Source organism: Nycticebus coucang, chromosome 4 (assembly GCF_027406575.1).
Source record: "Nycticebus coucang isolate mNycCou1 chromosome 4, mNycCou1.pri, whole genome shotgun sequence".
In the NCBI taxonomy this organism is placed as follows: domain Eukaryota; kingdom Metazoa; phylum Chordata; class Mammalia; order Primates; family Lorisidae; genus Nycticebus; species Nycticebus coucang.
Genome location: NC_069783.1, coordinates 1,250,669 through 1,273,527, shown reverse-complemented (window position 1 = coordinate 1,273,527; position 22,859 = coordinate 1,250,669). Strand labels below are relative to the sequence as shown.

The following is a 22,859-nucleotide window of genomic DNA, read 5'->3' as shown; positions in this document are numbered from 1 at the left end:
TATGGGGAAAAAGGAAAGGGAGGGGAGGGGGCAGGATGGGTGGAGGGAGGGTCATTGGTCTGTGCATCTTACAAGGAATGAAGGTCTTTAATGAGAGGAGGGACTGCGGCCCTAGGAGAGGAGTGTCTTGTGGAATGTCCTGCACCCTCCAGGTTCACCTGATCCCCCACGAAAGCTGAAGTGTCTGCTCTACACAGCAAACACCCAGAACAGTAGCAGTTAGTAAAACTGAGCTCATCCTAGGCAATTGCAGACTCAGCTTTTTCTCAGACTTGCGCTGAAGGAGATTCTAAATGGCTCTAAAGAATGACTCTGCTCCTGAGGGCCTATGTAGCTGTTAGTGAGGACAGTCTTGAGAAAGGGACTGTTAGCTGAGCCACCAGAATCCCCTAAGCACAGCTGTTCCCTGCAGGAGCAGCTATTAATGGAAAATAGGGGGTGTCCCAACGTGCAGCAGGTGCCAGAGTGTCACGCTGAGGTGTTCTGACATTTAGTCCAGGCTGGTGGTTCCCACAGGTGTGAACAAATGTCTCCTTTCTCTCCCATGTTCTGTATTAGAATTAGGAAGACCACAGAATAAAAGTGTTTGAGTCACATCATCAGACGGCACACCCAGCCCAAGCACACAGTCCCCACAGGCCCTGCAGGAGGTCTGGGTCCCTGTGGGCTGGAGGGAGGAAGCAGTCCATCTCCCCCAGATGAGTGATTTGCAGATGCATTGCAGGGAAGGGATGAGTCACCACGGGTGAGGCCTGGACCCAGCCAGGCACTCACCTATCAGAGCCAGTGCCCTGCGAATTCTGTGCGAGGGTCAGCCCATTCTCTGCTCAGCCTCACATGTACAATGTTGAGAAAAAAGGTGGGAGGGGGCAGGGAAGGAAAAGAAGCCTGAGGCTTGGTCGTTTTGCCTTGCAAGGAAGCGCGGGCACGCGAGTGGCCTCCGTGGGGGCTGCACCCTGAGTCCCCGCCCTGTCTCCCCAGCGAAGCGGTACTGCAAAAACGCAAGCCCCAGCAGCAGCACCACCAGCAGCTACGCGCCCAGCAGCAGCAGCAACCTGAGCTGCGGTGGCGGCAGCAGCGCCAGCAGCACCTGCAGCAAGAGCAGCTTTGACTACACGCACGACGTGGAGGCGGCCCACATGGCGGCCACTGCCATCCTCAACCTGTCCACACGCTGCCGGGAGATGCCACAGAACCTGTCGACCAAGCCGCAGGACCTGTGTGCCCCGCGGGTATGCACTGCAGGACGTGGCCTGCAGGGTCCAGTGCAGAGGGGGCTGCTGTCTGAGCAGGGGGGTGTGCCCCGTGGGTGGGGCTGCTGTCTGAGCAGGGGGGTGTGCCTCTAGGTTAATGCGTGCAGGGCCCTTCCTGTGGGAGCAACCATCCCTCCTGACTCTACTATAGAACGCAGTGTCATTCTATAGTAGATAGAAGGGAGAGCTAAAGAGCACCGTGCCTTAGACTGAAGCAGAGGACTGTCCCTGCCATGCTTCTGGGGAGGTCCAGGGAACAGGGGAAGTACCAGTGGGACCTCCACACCTCCTGATTAACCACACAGTCACAGCCAGAACCGTTAGTTTAAAATCCCACCACCATGGCATCTGCAGTGTGTATGGAGAGTTTCTGCGCTTTCTTTTCTTTTTTTTGTTTTTGTTTTTGTTTTGTAGTTTTTGGCTGGGGCTGGGTTCGAACCTGCCACCTCCGGTATATGGGGCCGGTGCCCACTCCTTTGAGCCACAGGTGCCGCCCTGGGCTTTATTTTCTTATCAATCATCTTAATCCTCGTGGTAAGCAGGAGTGAGCTGCCTTACCAAGGCCTATTCACCTGTCGCAACACACAAAGGGCCATTCTGCACCTGACACTGCCCAGCCATGCCCCCGAGCTGAGCTCACAAACTGACAGCAGTTGTTATAAATAATTGTAATTCATAAGAGTGGAGAAAGGTCAGTAATCTTGTATTTTGCAAATGCTTTTACTTCTACTGATGTTTTTATTCCCAGATATTGGAGAAGGGCCAGGGGCAGGTAATTTGTGTTGTGATCAGGCTGCTAAAATGTGGGCCAGAAGGGAAGACAGTCTATGGCAAGAAATGAAGGAAACCCCTTCCGGTTTTTTTCCACTCAAAATGATAGTAAGACTGAGACAGTAAAGCCACCATTATGAAGCCTAAGTTGGTGTCAAACCTTCCACTCGGGAGCACACTCTGACGAGGAGAGTTGAGACAGAATGACGTCGTGCGACGTATCCAGGTGCCCTCCCAGCATCTCCCCTCTGCCGCCTGGAGAGAGCAGGGCAGCTAGACGTCAGGGAAGCAGCAGCTTTCAGCTAGCTCTGAAACCAAATGTTTGCTCCAGAGAGAATGTAACCCTTTCAGGAAAAAAAATAAAATACAGGCTTGTTGGGGCATTTTAATTTTTTTGCTTTCTGTCCAAGGGTCTCCCTTTCTAAACCTCCTGAGAGGCAAGCTCTGAAGAATTCTTGATCTGCTTCAAAGAATCATTTTTAAAAATATCACTCTATACCTTTTGGAGGGTTTTTTAAGCCAAATGACTGAATTGCAGGTTTGCTGAACTTAGAGTGGGTCAGACCATAGTGAGTGCAGTCGAGGTGTTTTGAACCTTGAGTACACATCTCTCTTAAAATGAAAATCTCTTCATCGTAAGTTTGTATCAGAAAGCAAATGCTAGTTCCTTATCTCTCTTTCCTTCATCCTTTAACTCTGTTGTTTTTCTCCTTTCTAATTCTTAAACTACTAGCATCAATAAAAATAAAGGAAGGTTTTTAAGTTCATGTATGCACACTGACATACAGGAGCACACGTGTGCACATACACACACACACACACATATTTGTGATCTCTTAGCTATTAGACTGGAAAGAAGCCCAAGTTAGTCACCTTATAAATTTCCTTTTGCCAAGCTCATTCCTAAAAGCACGGGGGGCAGGGCAGTAGAGAAATAGAGAAATGGATGGATGAACAGATGGATGGATCCTCCACCCAAGTTTACAACTACACACAGCACAGCAGACAGGCCCAGCATCCATGTCTGCCCACCCAGGTCCCTGGGCGAACGACATGGAAGTGAGGGGATCTGTGATTAGTGGCTGCACTGGCTGATGGCAAGACGGTGGGGGCGGGGGCTCGCAGAGCTCCCAGGTGATCAGGCCAAGCAGAGTCACCCTGTCTTTCTGCTGACAGAACCCTGACATGGAGGTGGATGAGAATGGGACTCTGGACCTCAGCATGAACAAGCAGAGGCCAAGGGACACCTGCTGCCCCATCCTGACGCCCCTGGAGCCCATGTCCCCCCAGCAGCAGGCAGTGATGGACAGCCGGTGTTTCCAGCTGGGCGAGGGGGACTGCTGGGACCTGCCCGTCGACTACACCAAGATGAAGCCCCGGAGGATAGACGAGGATGACCCCAAAGAGATCACCGTAGGTCTCTTTCCTGATGCTGAGTGTGGGGGCTGCGAGGCTCTGAGGCGGGGAGGGGACAGAAATGCCATACGCACACCCCAGGGGAAAACATACGACCTGTAGCTCATGAGGACTTAGAAAACTTTTTTTTTTTATTCATATGAGATTTGTGACTAACATTGATTTGAGTGAAACAAACAATTGACTCTTTCAAATGATAAATTTTATTTTCTAGCAAGTGTGTTTTGTCACAAATAATTTCTCTGAGAAAATGTATAAATGGCATACCAGCTCATTTTTTTCTGGGCACCATTGACAGGATCTTCTTTGCAGGTAGATAATCATAATGAGAGTTGTTTTTTTTTTTTTTTTTTTAAGACAAAATCTCACTATGTCGCCCTGGGTAGAGTGCTGTGGCATCATAGCTCACAGCAACCTCAAACTCTTGGACTTAAGTGATTCTCTTGCCTCAGCCTCCCAAGTAGCTGAGACTATAGGCACCCACCACACTGCCCGGCTATTTTTGTTGTTGTTATTGTTGTCATTGTTTAGCAGGACCGGGCCGGGTTGGAACCCTCCAGCTCTGGTGTATGTGGCTGGTGCCCTAACCACTGAGCTACGGGCAGGGAGCCGAGAGTCTCATAAACACAAATGGTTCACTGTGTTAATAGTTAACCAGTAGTTAATAGTTAACAGCTAACAGTTAATTAGCTAGGTCTTTAAAGCCAAGGCAGTGTCTCTTCTCTATGAAACCTAGAGTGTTTAAAAGACTTTAGCTTTGAAGAAATTATTTTAATGCAATCACATAAATCTTTGTTTATGACAATATTAATAAAACACCTATGCCAATAACATATTTTTGATGCAGTTACGATTCTCAAATTCAGGTAATTAAAATAGATACAATAGCCCTCAGGTTTTGAAAAGAATGAAAAATAATTCTTTATTTGACTGACTCTTTCTTTAGTGCTCAATCCTGAAAATTATTGTATCTTCTTTATTCCCTGCAAAATAAAAAAATAAAAATTGAGTACAAAAGAGAGACTGCCATGGAAGCAATAATACCCTACAGAAACCAGGGCCTAGGGAAGCAGCAGCTCCCGGAGAGACTGGGAGAGGGCGCCTGCTTATAAGCCTGTTAACTTTATTTTTGTAATTGATTTAAGCATCCAGTCATTATAAAAAAAAAAAAAAAAAAGCCTCGACTCTGAGTGACAAGCTAAATTTCCAAGTATTTTTTCTTTCCAGCAGAGTTAAATCATTACTACCAAATAAGGCATGGAAGTGAGTCTTGGGATTTATTTTAATTACAATTAAGCCCCCACAAAATGACAAAAGTGTTTTCATGTCGCAGACTGTCAGGGACATAGGACCCCCTGTGCACAGGGACCCAGGACACACGTGTGCTGATCACTGCCATCTGCAGGGAATTCTGGTCACTGCAATTAGACACACACCAAAAAGTAAAAGCCCTGCATACAATGATGTGAAGTCACAGGGCTCTTCTCAGCTGCTTTCCCAAGCCTTGTCAAGTCCTCAGCGAGGACAGGTTAAAACCCAACCCTAAACTGTTTTCAGGGGTTCTGTTGACTTTTGGCAGGTCAGTGTGGGATGGCAGTGCAAACCGTGGCTGCAGACACCGGCATTTTCTGAATGCTGGGTGCTGGAAGAGGAGACCAAACTAAAAGTGGTCCTTCTTGGGGGAGCCATTGTGCGTTCCTGCTGAGTATGGCCAATGGAATCACTGACCACAGACAAATGACTGTAATTTTAGAAGTTTAGAGCAGTCGATGAAAAGTTTAGTTTGCATTTTCAGAAGGGGCTTTGTCAGGACAAATATTCGCAACGATTTTAACTGTTCAGTAGGAAGAGTAGGAAATGTCGAGGTGGCCGCCCCAGATCCAGCAGCCACCTTCGTCCCCTGCACCTTGTGTCACCGGCCCTGTGGCTCTGAAGCTCTGTTTTGCCTGCAGCCGGAAGACTTGGATCCCTTCCAGGAGGCTCTAGAAGAAAGGAGGTACCCGGGGGAGGTGACCATCCCGAGCCCAAAGCCCAAGTACCCCCAGTGCAAGGAGAACAAAAAGGATTTGATAACGTAAGCATAACGCGAGGGGACACGGCGGCTTTTCTTAATTTTCCCATTCTTTGGCTTATTGTTAAAACCCAGATCTGTATATGCCTTGCCGTTTGAGCATGCGACACCCACAGCACACGACGTCTCAGACCGCCAGTCCCATAGAGGGAGAAGCTAACTGTGCACCTGCTCGTGCTTAACGACACTGTCCTACGCAGGCGTCATTTTCATTTAATCCTGTGCATTTGCGGCTTTTCTTCAGGGCGCTGAAACCCCCTTGCAGACATTGCAGCTAAACTGGAAACAATGAAACTTTTTAAAAAGTTTTTTTAAAAACATACTTACTATTCTGGCTGTTCTTGTTTTTGTCTGGTGGCAGATGTCCAACTCCGGGGTGTGATGGGAGTGGTCATGTGACTGGTAATTACGCCTCACACAGAAGGTGTGACTTCATTTTTCTCATGGTGGATTCTGTCTTTTCAATTTATTGTTTTCAGCTTACCTCAACAATGCTGTCAAAGTAAAAATGTTGAATTCTGTGTCAACCCTTAAGTGCTGTATGTTGACCTTCAAAAGCATGCTGACTTATGTGTTGTATAATGTCTTTTATTTCCAAATAAACTACCTAAATTTGTGAAATCCTTCTTAAATATTTACACCAAAGAACATAAACATTTTATCTTTTTAAACACCTGTATGTTAACAGAAAATCTTCTTAAATTTATATTTGAATATATTCAGAGTTAATTATACAAAAAAATTCAATATACAGCACTTACCCATTGCTTTTCTGCATTAAACTTTTTAATTTTGGTTTTTATGTTGTGTTTGTTCGGGAGCTAAGCCGCTTAGAGGTCCACTCACCTGACTTCCTGGCCTGTCTTACAGTCTGTCTGGCTGCCCTCTGGCTGACAAAAGCATTCGAAGTATGCTGGCCACCAGTTCCCAAGAACTCAAGTAAGATTTAATGAAAATCATTCTCTTTTGAAAACTTATTCTCTCAGTAATTCACAAAGAATGATGTGTCATTTGAAAAGAAAAATGTCTTTAACAAAAATGACCTGGGCTCCTCAGTGCCTGGATTCAGCGTCCGCCAGCCGGTTCTGGGGGTTTCAGCCACTTTTCTAAACAATCCACCCTGCCTTTCTCCCTTACGTTTTTCTCTGTTTTTTTTCACATCCTACCCTTCCTATCTCAAATTTCCTAAAGCGTGAGTATTTTCTCTTCAGAAATGCACGCATACGAAAGGGAAATACATAGTTACTCAAACTGTAAGAGAAAGATTGTAATTTAAGGAATCAAAATTTACTTTTTAAGTGATAAGTTAGAGTAATTATTCAAAATACAGGTACTTAAATAGCACTGATGATAAGAATGTACCATGATAATAGCTGATTTGTTAAATGCACCACGCTCTGAGTTCTTAGCAGGACAGTGACAACTCACAGTTCAGGGACCACACGGACACTGACATGTCACTCTACAGTTTACCTCCCTCTCCTCTGTGCCTACAATGTTTAAGCATAAATTTGGCAAAATTGTAAAACCATCTACATATATACCACCAGACTGAGGTTTCCCTTCTTTATAAATAGATGTCTGTATTCAGGTTCTTCTTAGAAGTTGAATGAAGCCAGTACAAGTTATGGGAAGTACATTAAAAGCTCCAGACTCCAGCAGGAGCAGGCACTCAGGGGTGTGCCAGGCGTGAGGGCAGGGCCTAGGAGACTTCCACAGCACGATGGGAAGCGAGATGATCTGACGTAGCTATCATTATGTCAAATTGCTTGGGTTTCATTTTGTGTGAGAAAGGTGTTATTATCCATGCAACGAAAATGTCTCAAACCCACACTTGATTCCTTGCCCAGCTTCCTGCCCTAGCCCAGCCCTGTGACAGCTGACTGAGGCTGTCTCGTGCGGGGCTTGGATTCACACCCTGTCGTTTCTTACAGGCTACCTGTCCAAGGCCCTAGTGCCATAGACCACCTGCTCATGTTCAGTGACTTCCTGAGCTAGCCCTTTCGCCACAGACTCTTGGGATTTTCCTCACAGGACACACACAGCTGGAGGGCTTCCTCTAACTTAGCAGCATTAGCATCTGTAGTGCGCTCCACGCGGTGTCCAGAGGACATCGTAGCTTTAGAACCACAGCGAGGACACCACTTGGTTCAGGGATCTCTTTTATGGCTTTAAACCACATTTCCCTCCTGGTCAAAATGTGATTAACTTCACTTGGAACTTGCCCAACGTGTCAGAGCATGGCGACATTCCCGTGAATCTCTTGGTGAGGGAGGCTTTGCAAAAGTCTGGCGCCTCTCCGGTTCCAACAGGCCAGCTGTAAACAAGAAAGTGGCCTTTGTACAACTTGTGTCCAGGGTTGCTTCTGCCTGGGCAGTGTCTCCGAGCCCCAGAGACCAGAGTCCTTTCTGAGGCTAGCTTTCCTTTGCTTGTATCCCTTGACGTTGCGCTTGAAGATCTGCGTTGGTCTGAAACTCCGAGCAGACGTGCCGTGTCTGCAGTGACAGCACGTCCCTCGGATCTCCCTCCACTGCGATGGTGTGGTGGTCACCAGCGCAGGTGTCTCCAGGGAGGCCTTGGCTCTCCGCATCTTCTGGGGTAGTGCAGAGCTGCTTGGCCCCCTGCCCGCACTGTCCTGCTTGTCCTCGAGGGGACACTTGTGTCTTCCAGAAGATGATGGCCTTTGCCTAATTCAGGGCTGATCTGAAAGCACACCTGTCTCTAGACTTGTCTTCACAAAAACTAAGTACCATTTTGATTGAGCCTTGCTGTGAAGTCTAAACTTGACTTATTTTCTGAAAGGGTCCATTGCTAATAATGGATCTTCAAAACCAAGAATTTCAGTTAAACTTCTTCTATAAAAAGGCTAAGATTTAATGACACATTTTACTTGATGCCATGTCTTTCCAAGCTGAGGAAACCACAGATTGTAACATTTTTTCTTCATCTTATACCGGGCAGTGCCCCCAGCCCCCACTTGCTTCACAGGTCAGGAAGCCCTGCTGGCTGGTTCTCCACGCAGAGCAGTCAGCTCAGCCCTGTGAGATGGGCAGTTGCTGTCTTTGGATGACTCACGCTGCGCCCTTTAACACTCTTCCACGTGTTTTAAAGCCATGGTCACTTCCTCCCGCAGCCGCATCTCCTGAGAACGTGACGCACTCCCCACTGCTCAGTGCCACGCTCTCTACTTGCTCACAGAGACCGTAACACGTGGGCCCCAGTTACCTCAGTTTTCTCTTATGCATCAGCTAACAGATAGAATTTTCTGGAACCCTTCTTCTTGTCACTTCCAAAACTAAACTCTGATAGTTGGCTGTTAGCAGGACCTTGATCATGGACAAATTCTGCCAGATAAACTGTGGGTCTTAGATCATCAAAGCTCCTAAGCCTCCTGAGATGATGCTTTCCAGTTCTGATCTAAAGAAACAAATGTGGGATAGTCTTAAAAAGAAATCAGTACTTTCATGTTGAATTATGTACAATTGTAAACTGAAAATGTATTAAAATTTAATGTGTACATGGACCTTACTCCAACCTCGGAGCTGTTGCTTTCCCCGTTTCTGAGTCGATCTGCTGCAGAGAATAGAGTTGGGTGGCTCAGAGGTAAGGGAACTTCGGCACCCGAGCACCCCTGCAGGCCCAGGCCACAGTGAGGATCATCTGGCCATGAGGTTCGTTGATACCACAGGCCAAAAAGCAAAGTAGAATAAAAGTATAAAATTTAAAGTGAATTTTTGGTGAGAAATCTAGCTAACATAAGCTCTGAGTCTAAGGAGAAGTCTTTTCTCTTAAAATTTCATTTGCTAAGTTTCCCCGGAAGACGTACCATGAACTTGAGAACCACATGACGTCAGCCTGTATTCTTCTTTTTAAGGAACCATATTCTTTCTGCCATAAATTCTTCTCCCTGCTTCCAGATGTGAGTTCAGTTGCAGACACAAGCGTGATGTAGGTGCTTTAGCCCTCTCAGTAACCAATTTAAACCAAATCAAAACTGATTTCAATCAGAGGCAATTACCTCTTAAAATGGGCCTGCAGATTGGCTTTCATTTATACTTTGGTTGGCCAAATTTAGACACCTCCTCATTATTCATGTCTTTATCACATGAGGCCGTGGGTGAGTCCTGCCATTACTCAGAATAAGGAATACTGGACGACTTTGATCTGACCACGATGGGGTCAGGGGTTGGGGGCTGTGTTTGGGTTCCCTGCCCTTTAGAATGTCTTTGAGCACTCAGGAGTCTCCACATGCCTCGTAGCCCACATGTAATGTAAACTGCTCTAACTGGGTTACATTTGTTTTAAAATATATCGTGAATCAAAGAATTAAAGTTCTAACTTAGGCCAAGCCTGAATACAACTTCTTGCTAAGGGCTGCTCATTTCCGGTATGCCCTGGGCTTACTTCTCAGCCCTGGATGCAACGCAGGCTGCTTCCGATGATGCTCCTGCTGTGGGGGTGGGTTCTCCACACCGACTGTGCCCGCCAGAGTCTCAGAAATGATCCTCACTTCCAAATGCTTTTGCTTCCATAGTTCACAGTATGGAATCTACAGAACTTAGAAGTTTTCAGCTGCCCTGGGCTGGGGTCTGATTTCTTTAATATCCGTATTATTTCCTTATTGGAGTAAGAGCTGACCTCCATGCAAATTCAGTTTCTTTCAGACAGAAAGTTGTGAGCTCAGCCTTCACGGTGGAGGGGACTGAGCATGTGGTCTTTCACCCCCAGCATCACTCTTGCAGACACCCTCATTTCAGTAGGAAGGGTGGTTTCATTAAGCAGCTGACTCAGTGTACCCCAGAACGCCTGTGTGCCCAGCCACCCGTGACTCTCTGGGTGAGAAGGGTCCTCAGTGCACGCCCATCCCCGTGCAGACTGGGGATTCTGGGAAGCACTGCCAGGCCACTGCATCCTCCCCAAGCCTGTGGTGGCTCCTGCTTGTCATGAAACACTCTGCATTTAAGGCCTTTTGCCCTGGGCAAAGTGGGAGTGCACAGATTGTGGGAAAAGCTGTGAAGGCTGCTTAGCCCAACTTACTCATGGAGAAACTGAGGCTTGGGTGAGGCCATTCCTCGAGGTGCAGTGAAGAAGCTGGAGCTGAGCTTCTCCACACATCCCACTTGCTCTTCAGAATCAACACCACCTTAGGTGACTTGTTTGTCATCAAGGATCAGGAGTTTACATTTAACTGTGTTTAACTATGACCCTAACTGTACATCCACACACAAATTTTTTCCTTCCAAGGTTGGCCTCCTACAGTTTTCTCATAACCTACCCAGGATCAGCCCAGTGGTAGGTAAACCAGGATCACATCCTGGCTTGCACTAGCTCCGCACACAGCTCTCACTGTTGTCAGCTGAACACACCCTGAGCTTGCTCCAGCAGGGACCCAGTTCTGCCATTTGTATCCCAACATCCTAAAAGGTTTAGAGAGTTTGTGCTATAGCCCTTTGTTTAAGTACCCTATAAAATACAGCTTGTTGCAAGGGATATTTCTCTATCATAATGAGTAAGACCAATTCAAAAATACATTCAATACAAGAAATACAGATACGCATAATAGAGTAAAACTTCTAAAATAAGAATGTTTTAGAAGGATGACTTCAAGTATACACATACATATGAACACACAAACCAACAACCAAGCTGAACTACTCGGGTCCTGATTCTTATGTTCCTTATCTTTTCTCCATCCCTGGGGGCACCGTTCTTACTGCAGTGGACCCAGCAGGGGCCTCCCATACAGCTGACACAAGCCCTTGGATGTCCGTGCTCTTAGCTAAGTCCCTGCTGCAAATCTGGCTTCTGTTTCCCTCTCCACTAACAGGGAGCTTTCAACCCAGATACCATGTGAGAGTGCCAGGCGATTAATCTTATTTACCTTAAACTAACTGTATTTACACACAAACCAACCGAAAACAAGACAAAACAACAAAACTTAGGTGTTTAACTTTTTAAAGGGATCTGTGCTTTTAAACATTTATAAAGTTCTCTAGCAATATTTGAAATGCAATTCAAGTTTGTTTGTGTGTTTATGACTCACTGGATCAGTGTTTTGATGCAGGTTATATTAAAATTCACAGTAAAAAATCAGACCCAGGAAATTAAGGAAAGGCAGGAGGTGACGGGAGTTAAGTTTAATGGTCAAGACCTGTGATTTGCACAAAGAAATGGGATAGAACATCGGCTTTCTGGTGGAAAGGGTGTGTGGTTAGGCTCTTCTCTGTCTCTGCTCCCTTATCTGTGAAGCAGGGTAGTGTCAATAGCAGACTCTGAGTAGACAGTAAGTTTTATTATTAACCGTGACGACATACAAAAATTCTGTAGTTCTTTTTAAATTGTGCACTCTGTGAAAATATTACCAGAACCCAAGGGAGGGAAATAGAAGCATTAATTTAGTTCTTACTGAATGACGTTGAATCCTTTATATCTTGTGTAACAGAAATGAGAACATTAATTCACTCAAAGTCCTTTTGCGCTTTGGAATACTTTACATCGAGGCCTTTAAATGAAAAAATAAAAAAGAGAGAGAAAGAAAAAAACACTGGGAGAATTACACCTCCAGATGCCTGGAAAGTCTTTCTAGAACCTGGTGGGGGACAGCAGCTGGTTTCTCCCCAGCCTGGGAGCCCAGGGTGTGGAGGCCTATGATGAAACAGGCTGGCTGATTGTTTAGCTGTACCTACCCATCCCACTTCAGCACTTACGCAGCATTCAAACTGCGTCAGAAGCCTCCCTGCCCCTCCTGGGTTTTGCCATCTCTGCATTCGTAGCTCCTGGGTCTTCTGGGAGATAAGGGACAATTTGGAGCCCTCTAAGCTCCCTGACATCCTGAAGAAAGCATAGACCATGCAGGGCGCTTTCAGAGACACCATAAATCAAGTGACATCTCATTCATTCAGTCATTATTTCCGAAACATCTCACCAGTACCTGGAGATAAGGCACAAATTCTATTGCTAGAACCCACGGTCAGACCAAAAAGGAAATGTGTGTGTGTCCATGCAAGGGTGGGGAGCCACCTGCAGCCCCAGGGAATGGTCTCCCAGATCCTTGAGTATAACCCTTAGACTGAATCCAAAGTTTGCAGAACAAATCCTTTTAATAAAGCTTTGGGAGAAACAGCACATAATTGTTCAGGAGAGGTCGGATTCAGTGGGTGATTCTATTTTACTTTATCTTTGAACTGCTACACTTGCTGGCTTCTTAAGTTAATTCGTTCATCACTTTAGCAATTCAGGCATGCAGCCCTAAAAGGCAGTTGGCAAGGACTATGTCTGAACTTAGCAGTGAGGCTCTGAATTCTCCCTAAAAAATGGAGGTTAATTTCTAACTCTTGTCGAAGCTGGCTTTGTAGGGTTTTTTGGTTTTCTATTGTGACTAACTTTGGGAACACTTTAAATTTAGAATGAAGTCATGAGCAAGATTGTCTTATGACTTCTGATGTCTGACCATTCCATTCTCTCATTTCAAAATTATGACATTACAGACATCGGAAAGTACTGAATGACACCTGTACTTTTAAACAAATGAAAGATCATTTGTCATTGAATTAAGTGTAAAATAATACACCTTCTGCAAATCATTTGAAAATGATTCTTTGAATAAATTGATTTGTTTAAATCTTGGATTAGTTACTTTTTAAGATACATACAGCATATTTGATGCATGTGAACAAAAAGGAAAATTAATCCTCTCTAAAATTGTAAGTCCTGAGGTTTTAAAGGCATTTTAAATATTTATTAAACTATAAATATGTATTATAAATTTACACACACACTTTTTTTGTTGTCGTTTGGCTAGGATTCAAGTCAGATGCATTCCCTTTCATAAGACATGTTAAACTGAGGTCCCTTTATGTTACCCTTCTGGGTAAATCTGGCCTCTCCTAATTATTGGAATTCTGGCCCCACTTCATCTCTTCTCGGCTCCGAGGGGGGTGTTGCCCTGGGTCTTCACACACCCCCACCTCATGCAGACCCCCTTCGCAGAGAGGTGAGAAGCAGGTCTTCTGTGATAAGAGTCCGGCCAGTAACACAGGTAACACTGGTGTTTAGTTGTAAATTTGAGGTTTTAATCTAGTGAACACTTCTCTAATTTATAGTTCCCTAGAGCAAAATGGACTAAATTAGAAATAAAGTAGATGTTCCCGTTGGGAAATTATTGACAAGGATTTTGGAGGGCATTTTTCCCTGGCAGTTCTGGAAGAGGGATTCGTTCTCCTCCGTCTGAAGCGGACAACCGAGGTGGGGGTCCCCCCCAGCCTGCACTGAGCTCGTGAACAGCCCCTGCAGGGTCAGCGGGCTGGTGACCTGCAACCTTGGAGGCGTGATGATTCAGGGAAATCACATCTCATTTATTCTGTTTTTTGGTTGCATCTCCACAGAAAGATGGCTGTCCTGACCCTAGTGAATCCCATTTACCTGTGCTTGGGAAGTGTCTGGGTCCTACAAGGCTTCAGTCATCTCTGCTTGTGACTGAGAGGTGAAGACATGTCAACCTCCAAAGAGAAAGTGAAAAATCTCCTAGCAGTACCAGGAGACTAGACGTCCCACACTTACCTGATGATTTCAGGGAAAAACATTTAGTGCAAATGCTTTCTGATAATCAAAACCAAAGTGCAATTTGAATATGCAAATTTAGCACCTACAGATTGTCTCACAAAACTCCCTGGGCTGGTGAAAACGCCCTTACGGGGCTGCCCAGTAGGGGCATCAAGAACACTTGAATGAGGTACCAGATTCTCAACTCCCTTCATTTTTATCAGTTCAAGTTTGATTAGCCCCGTGCATTTAGTGGTGTGCCTGCTGCGCAGTGCTAAAAGGAAGCATGCACTTCATTTATAGAGCTCTCTGTGCAGTCGTTACCACCTTCCAAGGAAGCGTGCACTTCATTTATAGAGCTCTCTGTGCAGTCGTTACCACCTTCCAATAAGCATTCAGGGAGGGCGGCGCCTGTGGCTCAGTGAGTAGGGCGCCGGCCCCATATGCCGAGGGTGGCGGGTTCAGGCCCACCCCCGGCCAAACTGCAACAACAAAAAAAAATAGCCGGGCGTTGTGGCAGGCGCCTGTAGTCCCAGCTACTCGGGAGGCTGAGGCAAGAGAATCGCGTAAGCCCAGGAGTTGGAGGTTGCTGTGAGCTGTGTGAGGCCACGGCACTCTACCGAGGGCCATAAAGTGAGACTCTGTCTCTACAAAAAAATAAAAAATAAATAAATAAATAAGCATTCAGGGAAATTTTGTTCTTGCAACTACGTAATTTATGATACTTTTTTTAGCATCTGGGTCCTCAGAATTTTTGTTACACTATCAAACCATTGACATACAAGATAACTTTCATGTTTATATGCTGTTTTCTTTTTTCATTTATCATAGTTTATAGATAGATTAAAACTAAATGTGGCATAACTTTCCCAGTGTTTCTGTTTTCAGAACAGGATTCTTACAGGTCACGTAGTAAAATCAGTGGGAACCTCGCTATTGGGACCTGCACGAGGGCTGCACTCAGCGTAGTGAGGGAAAAACTCTGTGTTATTCTTACAAGACATTTGACTTACGACTTTTAAACACATACGGAAATTGAAATTTGGTTAGCCAGGCGTTGTCAAAGAGAGGACCTTAGGCCACCTCCTTTTGTGATTTAATAAACCCAAGATAGTTAGCACACACATGTTAATGATCACGCTTTCAGGTTGTGAGAAGCCTGTTTTCTACTCGTACCTTCAATATTTTTCTTTCAAGCTTGCTTATTCCATTAATTAGTCTGGAGAGATCTTGCTGAATGGAGAACTTCAGTGCTTCCTTCATCCCATTTATCAAGAATGTCTTAATTATGAAGGTGTCATTATCATGCATTTTTTACAACTTAGGATACAAATAGGTGATGTGTTTTGGCTAAGTTTTGACCTCAGGTCCAACAAAGAGCAACTAGTGGCTGGCATCAGGCTGACAATACTGCTGTGCCCCGGCAGCCTGCCCTGCAAGGTGGCTGCTCCCTGCCCACCACCACCACAGGCCCTTGTTTCGGTTGATTACTGAGATCTCCATGCGGCCTGCATAGGGCTAGGATGGAAACTGTGCCTGCTCCCGCGCGCGTGTGCGCGCGCGCGTGTGCGCGCGCGCGCGCACACACACACACACACACACACACTCGGCTGAGTGGGCTCAGATATATTACTCATCCAGCAAGGAAGTTTGTAAATGACTTTTTTTAGGCATATAGCCTAATATAAACTCAGAAAATTGAGAAGCAGGAAAAGAAAAAAATATATATAACCGCACCAGTCCCCCAGGTCTGTGCGTTTAGACTAGTCACACAAGTCTGTTACCTTAAAACCTGTTTTTCTGCTTAACATATGCTATATATTTTTATTCTTAATCACCACATAGTATTTCAGGAGGAAACATGTTTTTGTAGCTTCCATGATAACAAAGCAACAAGGGGAACCCCCAGCTCTGAGCATCCTAGCATCTTGAAGTCTGTGTTCATTGTGAGAGCTCCTTTCCTGACTGTGCAACTAGAGCCATGGGGACCCCCAGAACTATGGCCATAGGCAGGGCCTGGATATTACATACCTTGTAAGGTGGGACCACCTGTTCCTCTCTGCGGTGTTTTGTCTGAGCTGTGATTTTCACGTGACTATAACAAACAAGCCAAGTCTCTGTGCTCCTTGGACTGACACCCAGAAATAGCAGGTGCACAATCTCTGCATCTCGGGGACACTAAGAGTCAGGAGAGGAGGGCTGGAGAAAGTTCTAGAACCTGGAGCAAAATCAAATCCTGTGAGGGCTGTGGTCTTGGTCGGACTTGGGTCCTGTTGTGGGTAAGCCCAGTCTTCCTTGAACAGTGAGCGAGGTACTCAGTGGCCTCACAGATACTTGGGCTGCTCAGAGGCCAAGCTGGTGGCCGAGGCAGGGAGTGCCAGTGAGGGCTCAGACTGGGACTAACAGGACATGCCCCAAGGTTCTGGCATGGGGTGAGAGTGGGAGCAGAGACCCCAGAGGTCCCCCAGCAAGGCCACTTCCAGAGGCAAGAAAGCAGGAGTAGGTCCGGCAGTCAGAGGCCCCTGCTGAGTGCTATGAGGCATGGGGGTGTTGTGTGAGGGCAGGCCCAGAGCCCGGGGAGGCACATGGGGCCCAGCCCTTACTCAAACAGGAGCAACAAGCTCACAGCTGGGCTGGACACGTCATGAGGGAGTGAGTCACATGGAGGGCCCGAGACTGACCCCTCTTTTCCTTCTCCCGCCAAGCTCAAGCTCCAGCCCCAGGTCTATTTCTTTCTTTTTTTTTTTTTTAATTAAATCATAGCTGTGTACATTAATGTGATCATGGGGCACCATGCACTGGTTTTAGAGACCGTTTGACACATTTTCATCACACTGGTCAACATAGCGTCCTGGCATTTTCCTAGTTATTGTGTTAAGACATTTACATTCTACATTTACTAAGTTTCACGTGTACCCTTGTAAGATGCACCGCAGGTGTAATCCCACCAATCACCCTCCCTCCCTCCCTCTCCCCTTTCCCCCTATTCTTAGGTTATAACTGGGTTATAGCTTTCATGTGAAAGCCATAAATTAGTTTCATAGTAGAGCTGAGTACATTGGATACTTTTCCTTCCATTCTTGAGATACTTTACTAAGAACAATATGTTCCAGCTCCATCCACGTAAACATGAAAGAGGTAAAGTCTTCATCTTTCTTTAAGGCTGCATAATACTCCATGGTGTACATATACCACAATTTATTAATCCATTTGTGGATTGATGGGCACTGGGCTTTTTCCATGACTTAGCAATTATTAATTGGGCTGCAATAAACATTCTGGTACAGATATCTTTATTATAATGTGATTTTTGGTTTTCTGGATATATACCTAGTAGAGGAATTGTAGGATTGAATGGAAGATCTATTTTTAGATCTCTAAGTGTTCTCCAAACATCTTTCCAACAGGAATGTATTAATTTGCATTCCCACCAGCATTGTAGAAGTGTTCCCTTTTCTCCATATCCACGCCAGCATCTCTGGTCTTGGGATTTTGTGATACGGGATAATCTTACTGGAGTTAGATGGTATCTCAAGGTAGTTTTGATTTGCATTTCTCCGATGATTAAAGATGATGAGCATTTTTTCATATGTCTGTAGGCTGTGTGCCTGTCTTCTTCAGAGAAGTTTCTCTTCAAGTCCCTGAGAGCATTGGTGGTTCAGTGGTAGAATTCTCGCCTGCCCAGGTCTATTTCAATACTTATTGGGAGGGGTCCAGGATAATCTGGTTATTTTCTGGAAATGAAAATAATTGCAAACTTTTGAATTTCTGTCGTGAATATTTTCTCTCTAAATGTCATTCTGACCCAACAGTGCAGCCTTCCCTCCCAAGGCCTGCTATCTCACTGCAGTGACTGCACTGCCTTTGCTATGGTCATTTAGTGGCTTTGCCTTATACTGAGCTGCAGGACCCCAGAGGGTGGGGTGCAGGCTGAATGCTTGTCCTCCACGGTATCGTCTGGGGTGCAGGCTGAATGCTTGTCCTCCATGGTACCGTCTGGGGTGCTGGCTGAATGCTTGTCCTCCACGGTACCGTCTGGGGTGCTGGCTGAATGCTTGTCCTCCACGGTACCGTCTGGGGTGCAGGCTGAATGCTTGCCCTCCACGGTACCGTCTGGGGTGCAGGCTGAATGCTTGCCCTCCACGGTACCGTCTGGGGTGCAGGCTGAATGCTTGCCCTCCACGGTACCGTCTGGGGTGCAGGCTGAATGCTTGTCCTCCACGATGCCGTCTGGGTGCTCTGAGCTCCATTCAAAATCTATGCCATGGAGTAAAGGAGCTAATGAATGAGTGAGAGTGTATTTACTTGAGAACAGTCGAGGGCAGTCGATGATGCCGGCAGACAGGCCCTCCAGGTGGCCTTGTCTCTGAGCTCCAGCCCTGTGAGCTTGCCAACTGGTGCTCTGGGTGGAGAGCCCACTGCAATGCCAGGTGAGCATCCTAACATCCCTTTTCACGTGGAGCAGACAGAGTGGGACAGAAATAAGACAAGAGGCAATATCACATCACGTGGAGGCGACATCAGGTCACATGGAAACCACCAGTGATGGCAGAGGCTGAGTGGTGTGGCTATAGGCCGGCCCTGCCACCACAAGCGCCCTCGTCACCTGGAGCTGAGCCAGCTGATCACTGCAGATGACAGCGGGATGGCATGCACCCCAGTCCCTTACGGACAGGTCACCGCTGTGGCCCGGCAGCAGGACAGGAGGCCCACCAGGCTCAGCAGTCAGACAGGGACATCAGCACAGCCTGGGAGTCTTCACCAAGAAAAGAGTGGTTAGAATAGAAAAAAGAAGCGCGTCCCCAAGCCTCACTCACTTCCTCTGCACGAAGCAGTAGATGAGCTGCTCTATAGAGGAGCCTCAGGCCGACTGTGGAGAAAAGACCTGGACCTCCTGACTCACATGCCACCCACAGGTAAAACTCAACCAGAGTTTCAGGCCCGGGTGCGCGTGCAGGGAGATGAGAAGAGCCTCTGGCTGTTCAGAACGTGGACAAGCCCGCTGGGCAGCTCTGGCCTTGGTCTCTGCGTCCACCCTTTGGACTGCAGAATTCTGGACTGTGCCACCCCCTACCCCATCCCCCCAGGCCCGCAGGACACACCACATCCCTCCGCCGTCTCTTGCCGTCCTTTCCGACACTTGAGTGTGTGCTGCTCTCCAGAACTTACCAACTCTCAGGGTTTTCTATCCTGGGTTTGTTTGTTTTAAGCTAAATAGGTGACATTTTCGGCATAGTTTTTCTGACTTTAGCTGGGCTCTCTCCGAAGCACCCCAGATGGGGAGCAAGTCCCCAGGGAGTGTCAGTTTTACGACGCTGCATTTCAGCAGGCTCATCACTGACAGTCCTGACCTGCTGACAGAAAAAGGCTGCAGCCACCTGGGCTGTGCTCCCCATACGCGCAGCCTGGAGGCCCCTTTCCCTAAGGTAGTTCTCACTGTCTTTCTTTCTTTCATATCATAACAAGAGATTCTGCCATCAAAGCATCTATTTCCAGCTTTCCATTACCTTGGGATATCAGATGAAGTGTTTACTAAATAAAAAGAATAAAATTTTGCTTTTTGTTTCATTGCAAGTATTTTAGATCTGTTATTTTTCTTCTAAAATTCCTGTTTAACAATCTAGTCAGAGTATTTAACTTGCAATGATGAAGAATCCTCAAAGGCCTAGAAACATCTGAAAACTCTAAGTGTCTCAAAATGTGAGGAAAGGCCATCAGCAGAGTGACCCTCCGCCCACCCACGCACTGTCCTGTGGCTTCCATGCCCCTCTGCACAGACCACGGCTGCAGACAGGAGTCCAGAGCAGTGGCTACAAGCCCTGACCTCAAAGCCAGATTCTGGCTTCAGGTCCTGACCTGGCCACTGCCGGACCTGTGGCCACTGAGCAGACTTCTTGGCCTTTCTGGTTCCCCATCTGCAAAGCGGCATCCTGCCAGCACCCTCTTGATGGGTTGTTATAAAGAGTGAGTGTACGTTTGTAAAGTGTCAAGATAAGCTGTGTAAGCCTTTATACATAAAAAAAAAAAAAAAAAAAAAATGGAATCTGAGACAGACCAAGAACCAGATTTGAGTGGTTTTGAGACTGTCTGTGGTGTAGGGGCATGGAGGAGGGAGGTCAGGAAAAAGCCCCACATCCAAGAAGGAATGAATGTAACTCCTTAAATTCAAAGCTCTGATGGCCAAGATCGAAATATTCTAAAGACAAAAGAATTTGGTTTTCCTCTAATGTCTTCTTCTTCCTCTTGTCTAATACAGCATAGTATTAATATACTTACATCAGACTTGCAAATCAGGTTTAAAGTCATCAGACGACGGTGTCCATCAGCCCATCAAATTCACATCAGATCTAATCCACACTCACTGAGTTCCCTCTGCTCTGAATTCTAAAGCACCCTTCCAACTGGCATATTTTGATCATCTCATTCTCCGTCATTTCTTTATTTTTCAAACTACCTTGAATTCTTGCTTCAGTTTTCTTGCCTTTTTTGGACGAGGTTTGTTAAGATGAGATCCTGGTAGACATTGAGGATTGCTGAGGTCAGGACACACCCTCTCCCACACTGCCGGAGAGACACTAAGGCAACCTCAGTCTGTGGGCTCCAGGCCCGCCACGACCTGGGCCGCCTCACCACCCCCTTCACGCGGCTGTGCCAGCGTCCCCCTGGTGAGTTACCAGTTGGACATAACATGAGGCCCTGTGGTGCTGGCCTGAGTAATGCGTCTCGCACGCAGCCCCTCTGACCCTGCTTGATCCCCGTCCCAGCAGTGACCTGAACGTCAGCTTCGGCCTTGGTGTTGACTTCTCTCTGTTGACCGTGTCACATGCACAGACTCTGCAGCCCTCGTGCTCTCTGGCTCCTGCAGATGCCTGTGGCCACCTGCCCCCTACTCTGCATGCCACCAGTGCCCAGCCTGACCCGGGTGCCCCACCCCAGTCCCTTTCATGTTCTGGCCACTTGGCTTAATATTTTGGAATTCCAGTCTCCTCATCTAGAAACTGCAGCATTGATCTCTGCCCTCCAGCCTTGCAGGCTCTGGGGGTCGGCAAAGGCAGGACCGCCTGTCCTAGCAAGGCAGGGTGTATAGGGCAGGGGTGTGCATCATGATGAGAAGGTACTTGCACCCTCATTCTCCAGGCACGGCAAGGAGGAGCAGAGATTGGAAGCTCCCCTGGGCTCCCAGGCAGCGTGGTCTCAGAACCAGCTGGACGTGACTCTGGCAGCCAGGCCGGGCCCCAACCAGCTCTCACAGGACATGTGATCTGGACACGGATTCCCAGAGCACTTTCAGGGTTACAGAAGTTGCCTAGAAAGTATGGAGGTATTTAATCCTTTGAAATAATGAGTTTTTGTGAGATTTAATTACATGCTTTGGGAAACATCAGCGGATTCCAGAAACCAAGAGCAGCTGTGGATGGACAGACAGGACATGTGTCGCTAGACAGCTCCTCTGTGCGTCTCACTAGTACTCACGTCCCGTACCTTTTCTTGTTCCTCTGGGGAGGCCTTGTGCATCAAAACTGTGTGCCTTCACAACACTCACCCACGAAAGAGGTGGGTGAATAAGGCAGGAAGGCCAGTGAGAAGGGAGGATCAGAAGGTCTGGACGCCTGAGGCCTGCAACCGCCTCCAGGAGCAGGAGACATCTGAGCTCTGAGTCTTGTGACTTTCATAAATGAATAATGTTCTTGAATTAAAATTTCAAAGATGTTTTTGCGAAGATTTCAACCCAATCTTCCATAACTAGAGGAGAAAACAGTATTGACTAACATCCCCAACATGCAGTCAGTTCTGATGAATTGCACAAACAGAAAACAAAAGTTACATACAAGGTCCCTTTCAGAGTTCTGCCTGGAGCAGAAAGAGTCAGCACTCATGGTGGACTCAGCGGCTGGGCTTGTGTACCTGTGAGGCAATGCGGGAGCCCTGGCCCAAAGAACACCTGCCTGCCCTGTCTTCTGAAATGGGGTCTTTGACTCCCCAAACACCAACTGAGGAGAGATGTTTCTGTACACCTCACCCCACCCGCAGCACAGAAGCCTTGATTTCTGTGAGCGTCTCAGAAGCTGCGCACCTGTGTCCCAGCAGAGTCACCGTGATCTTCCCACCGTGACCCACATAGGACCCAGAGGGCTGAGGGAGGAGAACTCCAGGACACCAGGCCCTGAGCATGGCAGGTGCAGGGACTGGGCTTGTCCTTTGAGCACCCAGGTTTGCCCAGCTCAGGAGCACTTGGCATTTCTGCCAGAGTAACCAACGTTGTCTTTTCCACACCATGAAATGATTCTAGCGCGTGACCTCCATGAAGAAATGCTCACTGTTGAAGTCCGTTCCCGTGAGCCCTCTGAGAGTGGACCTCATCCGTCAGGGAGGCAGCAGCTCTCCATGTTAAAGTTCTGGCCACCGCTCACCAACCCTGCAAGTGTCCAGGTTTTCAATGCAAGGGATGAAGTTTATTTATTTTTAATGTACTTTGAATTGAAAGAGCTTACAAAGTAAATCATCTGATCCCTTGATGTGAGAAACAGATTCTTGTAGTATAAAGACACGAAAGATCTGAGCAGGGTGGCCTGTGCTCATGATGTGAGTTCTCTCAAAAGTCAGTATTTTTATATCTAAAACTAGGATGGTGATAAACATTTTCCAGGTAGGTGACTGCAGTCTGGGACTGACCAGAGCTGGGAGAAACGAGGGCTCTGAGCATCGCCCACCACGTCTTCAGAGCAGAGTCAGTCTCTCTCTCTCTCTCTCTCAGCCTGGGAAGTACACACATGCACACACATCCCAGGACACGAGAGCGAGCCTCA

General features: G+C 46.9%; 1 protein-coding gene across 14 annotated transcripts in view; it reads left to right on the top strand.

Moving 5' to 3' along the window:
* MYT1L (myelin transcription factor 1 like) overlaps positions 1-22,859 on the top strand; it is a 476,241-nt gene that overhangs the window by 399,022 nt on the left and 54,360 nt on the right. For 8 of the 14 annotated variants that reach the window (XM_053588628.1, XM_053588632.1, XM_053588626.1 and 5 more), the window contains exons 15-18: positions 982-1,232; positions 3,201-3,437; positions 5,393-5,514; positions 6,382-6,450. In XM_053588628.1, the coding sequence (XP_053444603.1) occupies positions 982-1,232; positions 3,201-3,437; positions 5,393-5,514; positions 6,382-6,450 (679 nt within the window). Of the gene's footprint in view, positions 1-981; positions 1,233-3,200; positions 3,438-5,392; positions 5,515-5,872; positions 5,936-6,381; positions 6,451-22,859 lie in introns of all 14 variants that reach the window. The other 6 variants (XR_008379597.1, XR_008379596.1, XM_053588623.1 and 3 more) reach the window with 1 other exon arrangement.